General features: G+C 42.4%; 1 protein-coding gene across 1 annotated transcript; it reads right to left on the bottom strand.

The window, feature by feature from the left end:
- Nucleotides 1–2049: 2049 nt before the first annotated feature.
- On the bottom strand, nt 2050–8255 carry PIP (prolactin induced protein). Its single transcript, XM_046669740.1, has 4 exons — nt 8115–8255; nt 6084–6189; nt 2618–2732; nt 2050–2296 (listed from the first exon to the last, which is right to left on the bottom strand). Exons 1-4 carry the CDS (start codon nt 8207–8209, stop codon nt 2172–2174), a joined length of 441 nt encoding a protein of 146 aa, XP_046525696.1. The 5' UTR covers nt 8210–8255; the 3' UTR covers nt 2050–2171.
- Nucleotides 8256–9943: the final 1688 nt, after the last annotated feature.

Here is a 9943-nt window from a genome sequence, read left to right as displayed (position 1 = left end):
TGTATTGTAAGTATAAACTACCCGGTGGATTTCAAAGACTTAGTGTGAATGAAAGAGTGTGAAACACCTCAACAATGATTTTTTTATATTAATTGCATCTTGAAATAATATTTAGGATATGTTAGGCTAAATAAAATATATTATCAAATTAAATTCAACTGTTTCATTTTGCTTCTGAAAAAATGTGGCTATCAGAAAATTCAAAATTACACATGTAGCTTAAAATATATTTCTTTACTTTTCCTGGATAGCACTACTCTAGGCAATCAAGAATTCTAGCTGCAAATGGAGGACGGAGGAACCCGCAGGAGGTAAAGGTGTGCACAGAACGAGAGCAAGAGTTAAAATTTGTGATTTATAAATGCTATTTGTTGGAAGTTTTGAGGGGCCCACATAAGTCAGAAAGGGAGTATGCATGTGCCTTGTAGAAGTTAGGACCACAGGCTCTTGTCAGGTGGACTGCATGGTTCAAATTCTAGCTCTGTCACTTTCTGGCTATTTACAATATCTGACAAATTACTTACCTTCACTCATCTCAGTTTTCCCATAAACGAAGATAAATGTAGTATTTGCTTGTTTATTGTCTGTCTCCCATGAAGAGTATAAGCTTCATAAGATCAAGATGAAAAATTCCTGATTCACTTCTGTAAAACAAATTACCTAAAGCAGGTAACAGCACATGTAGGCCCTCAGTTGATATTTGTTGAATGAATAAAGAGTTAACATGTGTGGTTTTGAAAATTGTACTTGTTTTTAAATATTTTCCAGCTTTATTGAGATATAATTGACAAATGGCATTTGTAAGTTTAAGGTGTGCACGTGTTGATTTGATACACTTATGTGCTGCAAAATGATTATCACCGTAGCATTAGTTACCACCTCCATCACATCACATAATTGCCATTTCTTTTTTGTGATGAGAACATTTAAGATCTACTCTCTTACCTACTTTTAAGTATATAATACAGTGTTATTAACTATAATCACCATGCTTTACCTTAGATCCCCAAGCTTAAGCATCTTGTAACTGGACGTTTGTACCCTTTGACAAGCATCTCCCCAGTTCTCCTACTGCCCAGCCCCTGGTAACCACCACCTTACTCTCTGTTTCTATGAGTTCAGCTTTTTTAGATTCCACAAATAAGCGAAATCATACAGTATTTATCTTCCTCTGTCTAATTTATTTCACTCAGCATAATGCCGTCAAGTATCATCTACGTTGTTGCAAATGGCGGGATTTCCTTCTTTGTCATGACTGAATAATACTCTATTGTATATCTATAGTTTGTGGTTGTCTTTAATAGGACATATGATAAAGCATGTGAGTGAAAATATTCAGCACATTTTTGGCACATGTTAAGTGTACGATCAATGCTACTATTCTAATTAATACGTCAAGTGATCTTTTCCAATGATCATGTTTCCCTGATGCTGTGGGCTCTTGGTGCCTGCTGTTCTATCTGCCAGAATGCCCTCTGCCCACTTCATGCCTGTGACCTTGACTCATATTCCCTGTCCCTCAAGAAGTCCCTCTGGCACTCTCTGGTGGAGTCCTTCAGGGCCCCCTCTCTTCTTCAGCCTCTTATGCCTCCTGTGCAGCCCAGTGTCCACTGGCATCACTTAGTCCATCGTTTTTCACTGGTTGAAAAGAAGCAACAGAATAGAATAGAATGCCACCATTTATTCTGGGGACCACAGACTCTGTGGTCCCTGACCCTGCTGTAGGCAGGGTCATTCCCATCTCCTGGGATCTGAAGTGGTTCCTGCAGGGGCAATGGGATTTAGGAGGGCCAAGGAGTAGGGGGCCTTGAGTGCCTGTCCAGGTTCAGCCCCTATTTGCTATGAATTTTAGGTCCACCACTTTTCTTCCCTGTGAGAATGATTTCCCTCTCCTCTGTTTCTTCTTCTCTCCCTCTTCATACCAGTGGGCAGTGAGAATCCATAAACTCACTTAAGTAAATCTTCATTGAAAGCCCGTTCTAGACATTCTAGGTACCCCAAGGCTCCTCTGGGATAGATTTTGGAGGGAAAACACAACAGAACACAGAGAAGCATGTGAGAAGTTTATTTTACGGATCACAACAGGTACCCCAGTTAAGTTTCCTTAAAGGAAACCTGGGAAACCTGTGACCTGGGGTTGGGGAACAGAGAGAGAAAGGCTTCCATTAAGATCAGACTTTATTTAGGGTCCTCAAGATGTGAAAATGGTTTGCAGTCATGGGTATCACTGCTAGATCTTCAGGGCAGATATTTTGTTCACGAATAACGTCAACCACTGCTGCTATTCTTACGGTGCCTGAAAGAGACAAGGACAAAGATAATTTCTGGTTAACACTCTAACCCCAGGGTCCTGTCTTTTCCACTAGTATCGCGCACCTCCCCATTGGAGTTCAGTTTCCCCGGATTATTTGCAAATGTATCTCTGTTAGTAGCGTTCTCACACCAGCTCTCACCTTTCAAACCTGGGCGTGGTCCCCATCTACCTTTCCCCTCTTCTTCCCTCCCTTTCCTTCACCCTTCTGCCCTGGGGTTCTGCTTCAAATCCAGAGCCATGCTTCTGTTCATGCTTTTCCCTCCCTGGTGGATGGTTCTTCCCCTGGACAACTCCTATACTTACTGTTGGTCTGAAAGTCCCAGAAGAAGGTTCTTGGGTAATTTTCACAGAGGCAGCTGGTGAATTTATAGTTAAAAGCACCATCGATTGGAACGTCGCTTAGGAGATAGGATTTAATCTGGGGAGGAGGAGGTGAGAAGAGAGTACCCAGTGTTAGTCTGGGGATAGGAAAGGGAGAAAAGACAGGAGAGGTCAAAGGAGGAGGAGGACGTCCTTAGGGGGCAAAGAGCAGGGACAGAGGTGGGCCAGAGGCATGGGGGAGTCCACTTTTGGAGTATTGTTTCAGGAGCTAAAGTCTAGGTCAGAATGTTGTCTGTGCTCATGCCCTCAAGTTCCTGCTTTAGCAGGGTGGGTCTAGGGCTGGGGAGGGAAGGGGAAGTGAACCCACAGGGCCAGGAGGTCTCATCCTGGGTCAGCCGTTCATCCCGGGAGCAGGCTTGCTTTAGTTCCCCGGCCAGGGCTTTCAGCCTGGCTGTCTGGGTGTAGAAGGCAAAGCCAGGCCTTGTTGCCAGATTTGTTTCTGTACTCCTCTAGAACTCTGTGACCTTTGATAATTAAAGTGACATCTCTCACTCTCCCTTTCCTCAATTGTGAGAGGAAAACAATTACCTACCAAACCTGGCTGTTCGATAAGCAAAGGCAATCTTGAAGGTAAATTTCCTCTTTTAATTGGAGATCGCTTTACAACTGAAAGCCCCAGAGTATTGCATATGTGCATTTCAGCGAAGTCAGAAAGCTTTTGTCTAGTTAGTGTTCAGCCCAGGGCTTTAATTCCAGATCATAGACCCAGAGATGTCTGTGAACAGAGTTCAGCAAGTCTGAACCTAGATGGACAGAAATTGTATCTTTATTTTATTAAGCTCTCATTGAAATCGAGTATTCCTTCTGTTATGAGGGTCATCAGTGAACCACAGTGGCATTAGCAGTGTGCCTGATTTTATCACAAGGAGAAAGAGATGTGTTCATACCACATTACAGATTTAGATATTTCAGAATATTGTCTGTACTCATTGCTACCTTGAACACACAGGAGTCATCCGAGTTGCTGCCTGGTCACGGCTGGGGCCGCTGCCCGACTCCTGAAGCTTGCCCAGGTAGCTGCACTGAATAGCCCATCAGCCCCAAACAGTGGAAGTGAGCATTCTCATTGTTAGAAGTTTACTCCAAATACTTTGGAGGCCCTGGCCTTTCTTTAGAGAAGCCTACACTTGCCTCATTTACCTTTTTATTACATTTTCAAGAATATATCTTCATGAATTATAACTTTTAAAACTTATATGATCAAAACAAAACCTCAGAACCCATTGGATGTCCAGCACGACACCTGTGATTTGTTGTCAAAGACTAGTGCGCAGTTGAAGGTACTTATTAAAGCTAAGCAACAACAGCTATCACATAGATAATCTTTATAAAATAAAATTTAACTTGTCTATATTCTAAATGTATTGCCTTTTCAACTAATGTGTCGCAAAAGAAATGTGTCTATTACTGTATCATAAGTTTATTTTTAGTAATTTTATTACTCTTCTTCAATATGGTAGTTTTTCTTTGTAATCCAATGCATTTTGTTTACACATTTAAATGCAATTTTCTTATAAGGTTCCATAAGCTTCGTAAGACCAGCAAAATGGTCCATATCACAAACGTTTGAGCACTGTGGTTTACCACAAGTTTTCTTCAATTAAAGGATTATATGATCTTTATATTCAAATACATGATTGAGAGTATATCTATTCTATTTTAGTTTTATATTTGTGATCCTAATACCTCACTTGATCACAAATTTAGTTGCAAAAACATTATAATTGATAGAAAGTGAGGATTAGGTCCTAGAAACTTTATACACATAAAAAATTATATTTTCCTAAAATTTAAAAATATGAAGATTTTTTCATAGCTAGACATTTATTTTTATCGGAAGCCACAAATAAAAATTGATTGACCAGAACTAACAGGATTTCCTTTCCCATAAACTCTTTCTAATTTGCAATATCATTTATTCTGTGGAACTCTTTGCCCTTCACTTGCACTTGGGTAGGTTTTAAAAAGATCGCTTTATTTTGTTATACTAGCATTGTTCCTAAAACACAGTCATCTTAATCACAGTAACACAAAATTATATCACATATCACTTTGTTGATTAAACACATTTTTTTGATGAAGTAAAATGAACTTTCGTTATCTATCACCACCAAAAACTGCCATTATCACAAAACTTTTATGCACATGTTCTCATTCCTTTTATCGTCTCTGGTTATGATAAACAAAATAGAAAATTAAAAAATTATGATTCAGCCTCCCTCTCACCCCAAACTAACATACATGGTTCATATTCTTGGACTGTGAACAGAAAAATTTGACAAAGCAGCTGTGTTATTCTTTGCTCAATGATCAGAAATTTTTCTCTTACAAGTGTGGGGCCATTTCTAGAATATATTTTAATGAATAGCAATCCTCAAGCTCCCAATTTTGTTTTCTATTTAACAATTGTCCTTAAATCTAATTTGAATTAGGAAACTCATGCCGTAGGGAAATATTTGTGCTACTCGAGAGGGTGTCTTTCTGGAAGGAGGTGGGGGAGATGCATGGGTCTTGGCCTTAGAACAGAGATAGTTAACAAGGAACAGATTGTGTGTCTGTAACAACACCTGAGAAGACTGCCAATGGGGTGAAGAAGGACACCCTCTTCCTTGGGGGAAGAGTCTCTGTGGGTGAAACCTGCACAGGTCCATTTCCCTCATGGCCCAGAGCAGCCAGACAGGAGGGATGATGCCCAGGTGAGTCTTATGCACATTACCATTTGAGAACCTCTGATCTAGGGCAGGGATTGGACCTCCCTCCTACAACTGCTGAGCTGGGAGAAGGGAGGAGGAGAGTGTGGGCTCCTCGTCAGGGAGCGGAGGCTAGAACAAGAGTCAACTTCTGATGACAGAGCAGGAGAACAGAGGAAGGGAGAGATGAAAGCAGACTCGGTTCAGGGCTTACTGAAGAGGAGGAGTCGTATCCCACATGTTCTCTGCACCATCTCTCTTCTCCCCAACTGCCTCCACCTACCAAATGGGGTTGCAGTTTTTCCTGTAAGAACCCCCCTCCCACCCCTTATCTCAAGCAGTTGTGCCCAGGACCTTGGAGGAACTCTGACCAATTCTCCCCAGCTCTTCGACGTTTTTCTCTTCTCCCTCTTAGCTGTGCTTTTCTCACTACCCATTCCTGCTTTCTCTTTCTCTTCCTTCCTACACCTCTCTGGATCAAGTTTCCTTCATCTGTTAAATGAGAACCATAATTGGCCATGAGCTCCCATGATTGTTCTGAGGCTCAACTGGCACAATATACAGGGGAATTGGAAGCATGGATTGCTGTTCATTATATTATTATTATAATATGTGATATTAAACTGAGAGCTTAATCTAATTGTATTCATAATTAAGGAGTAGGGTTTTTGAGTTCACTCTCCCAGGCCTCTACTTACCACCATACATTCTCTCAACTCTGTCTCAACTCTAAGCTTCACAGTGACCTCTTCATCTGCTGTTGTAGTTTGAGGTGTCTGCAAGTCCATTATTATCGCCCTTCGACTGGTTTTGGGAAGAGAGAAGCAGGGCAGAGATCAGAGATCAATCCATGAGAGAGGGGGTACATTGAGCAGGGCAGGGGGAACAGGGAAGGTGCAGGGAAAGGAGCGAGGGATAGTTGGATCAATTGCTGAGCATCAGAATCTCCTGGGAACTTTTGATTTTTGGTTGATTTGGTTGTTTTGTACAGTTTTAGTTTTGCTTAGTAAAGCAACTTGGATACTTTAAAACTGAGCATCTTCTTTTCTTGCATTGACAAAAAATAAATTTAAAAAGGGAATGAAAGTGCAATATCACATACCACTGCCTAATAAAATTCTATGGGTTCTGCTGATTGTCCACTGAATGGGAGGGCTCAAGTCATCACTAGGAGAAAATTTCATATCAACAGAGTCATGTTAAACCATAAACATCTCAATCACTGGAGGAGTTTGTAGGACCATCCTTGAAGATCTTCCTTCTTTGGTTCCCCATGGGGCCTAGGAATTTGTATTTATTTAGCTCTGTAGGGGGTTTGGATACATGGCCATGTTTGGGAACTTTAGATACTATCCTACATTCAGGCCACACACCACAACCTGATAGGAGAAAGGAAATGGGGGCAAGGAGAATGGTCAAGTATTCTTCTTCAGTCAATGAGGACTGGGTTCAAGACCAGGAGAATTACTTTCTCCTTTCCAGAAAACGGGACAGGAGAGAATTCAGTTTCTTGGCCTACAATGCTTCACAGCCCCATTTTCCTAGGGTAAAACATCCCAGATTTTGGAGAGATTCCATTTCTTGTATCAGATGCTCTAGTGCTCAGTGCACAGGAAAGGGGTATGAAGACTTAAGTGTCTTCAAACTTCCTCCCATTTGTGAATAAATTTAGGATCGAAGGATGACCAGCTTAGCTAGAATGAGCAATTATCTGAGTTTGCCCAAGAGTGAGGAGCTTCCTTGGATGAGGGACTTGCAGTGCTAAAGCCAAGAAATTCCCAGGCAAACTGGGATAGTTGGCCACCCTAATCAGCATAGCTTATTTCAACAACTTGCTACCCCTCGGGGATAAGTGGAGTGACATCTGTATCTGAACCTGTCCCCACTCAGGTTTCTTGGGACGCCTGCCTCCATTATACCAGCTTGTCAAAACCCTAAGGGGTTACCTCCAGAACAGGACATCTGGTCATGCCACAGAGGGTACCGCCAAAATCACAATCTGCAAACCCAACATTCCACACCCTGTTCCTGTATAGAAAACTTTCTAGATTTGCTGAGTGTCCTTGCATTTCCCCGGACTCTGGCTCCATTTCTTGTTTCATTTTGTTTGCCCCCTTTTTCCTGTTTCCTTCAAACAGGTACTCTTAATAAGTTGGCTTCTGAACTTGCTCTCCCAGGTCCATGGTGGTAAAGTGTGAGTGGTCCTTACATTCATATTTGGGCTTCAGAGAAGGAAGAATGTCTAAGCTACTGGCCTAGCTCAACCTCAGACCTTGAAGTCAAGGGTCAGTGACCAGGACCTCTGATTCTTCAGTGAGTCCTGCCAAAGCTGCCCAAAGCTATTGTTAGAACTCACAGACCTGTTAAACTTGCTGTTCTGGGAGGCAAGGTGTGAGAAGGTGAAGTTTACTGAGCAGAAATCTAATGAAGGTGTAGTGTAGGAACAGGATGTGGATTAGAGCCTTAAAGTAAGACTAATTGTTAATTACAATCTATACTGGCAGCCTTATTTCCATGGGAAACCTATGGTAGAAATGTGAGGGGTATTGATGGGGCTTCCTAAGAGGAGAAAAGGCGAACTTGGTGTGGAGTTCGTGAGAGCTCCTGGGACTGAAGTTCTGGGAAGTTGAAAAAGTTTTCAGGAAGGGATATGTACATTTCCAGGCTAAGAGAGGAGCCCTCCCCTAGGTTTCTTTTGTGTGTGTGAGGAGGAGAAGGGTTTGGCTCACGTGTATTCTTGAGCTTTGTTGATCCCCAGCTGCAGACAGAGAACCAGGATCAGGGCGGTAGGGCTGGCCCGGAACAGGAGCTGGAAAGAGCGCATGCTGGAAGCAACAGATGTGACGTCCTCGAGAAGTAGGGTCCTGGGTTCCCAGCACACTCTTTATATGCAGATCAAGGAAGTAGGAGAGCTGCCAGGCAGATCCATGTGGTCAATTACCCAACTGCCCTTCCCACTCATGATCTTTCCTTGTTGAACTAAAGTTTGTTTTTCTATGGAAAAAGTCAACACTCAGCTAGAGTGCTGGAGTCTGGGAGAGGAGTTAGATTATCCCTCCTCGTTTCCTCAGTGTCAAAGTTTTTCAGACTGGGCAGGCCCTCAAAAGATACAACAGCTCTTTCTTGGCTTACAGAAATGGTTTCTTTCCCCTCATCATCATTATATGCCTGACAGTCCTGCTGTATGTAGCCTTAGCTTCTCTCACTGCTCCCCTAGTCTCTGGAGGCAGAGACCCCAGTTGTGGTATCAGATTTCAGATCACAGCTCTAGGACACATTTGCGTGATCCAATTATAGTAAATTCACGAGAAGATATGGGGGGCCCGGACCCATGCCAAGTGGTTAAGTTCATGTGCTCCGCTTCAGCCGTCTGGGGTTTCGCCGGTTAGGATCCTGGGCGTGAACATGGCACCGCTCATCAGACACTGCTGAGGAGGTGTCCCACATGCCACAACTAGAAGGACCTACAAACTAGAATATGCAACTATATACTGGGGGGCTTTGGGGAGAAGAATAAGAGAAAAAAAAGAAGAAGATTGGCAACAGATGTTAGCTCAGGTGCCAATCTCTAGGAAAAAAACAAAAAAGAGGAGATGTTGTTCAAAAAATTTTTTAGGGAGCTAGGGTGATCAGGGCTTCCCCTAGGGGCCACCACCAATCATGCAAGGGGGCAACTAGAGATGGGCTGTCCTGGATGATGGAGAAGTGAGGCCATAGTACTAGATGACATGAAAATGTTTGTGATTGTTGAGTCCTCCTTAACTTCAGTGGCAAGGGTAATGTCCTACAGGTGTCAAAGATCCCCAGCTACTCCACAGTTCCCAGTGTGGGGCAATATTTTAACTCTAGACAATTTCTGTAAATAGCTGGCACTCTCAAATCAGACTTCTTGGCACCAAAGAGTCTGCTTATTTCACTATTGACATGGCCACTTTCTTACACTTGTCTTACAGCACAAGGCACATAGGGAGACCCACAATGGGAAGGATTACCCCCATTAGAACAGAACCCAAACCATGTCTAGGAGATTACTCTGGTTCTGCAATTCTCTCCTTGGGATGAAAGGGAGACTCACTCTTGCAGACATTGTGATATTTCTCTTTACTCAACTAAATGTATTCCTTAACCTATGATGTATGACATTGTGGAATTTGTTCCTATCCTTCGCATGACAGATGGCAGCCCAGGAAGATCTCATCTGGCATGAAAGTGAAAATCCGGGTTTTGGGAGTTACCTATGTATGTTGCTATAGGCAGGATTCAGAATTAAAGTCTAAATATGTGCTTCTGATTTCTGAATGTATTTTTCTAAATTGCTTTGCTGCTTATTGTACTCCTGTACTTACCTCCTCGTTCCTTTGAACTCGACATTCATATCACTCCTCACTTATAACTTCAGCTGTTATTGTGATCACATGTTTTCTTCTCTGTTTCCATTCTGTATACTTAAGAACAATGCTTTCATTCCGCCTCACCCTGGTCACAGTAGCCCTCCTTCATAAACATTCTCCCATGTTGTAATTTTGTTTATACCTGCTCTTTCTCTTACTTATTTGCA

This window comes from Equus quagga, chromosome 8, assembly GCF_021613505.1.
Source record: "Equus quagga isolate Etosha38 chromosome 8, UCLA_HA_Equagga_1.0, whole genome shotgun sequence".
NCBI lineage: Eukaryota > Metazoa > Chordata > Mammalia > Perissodactyla > Equidae > Equus > Equus quagga.
Note: the sequence above shows the minus strand (reverse complement) of the source record. Positions and strands in the feature narration are given on the sequence as shown.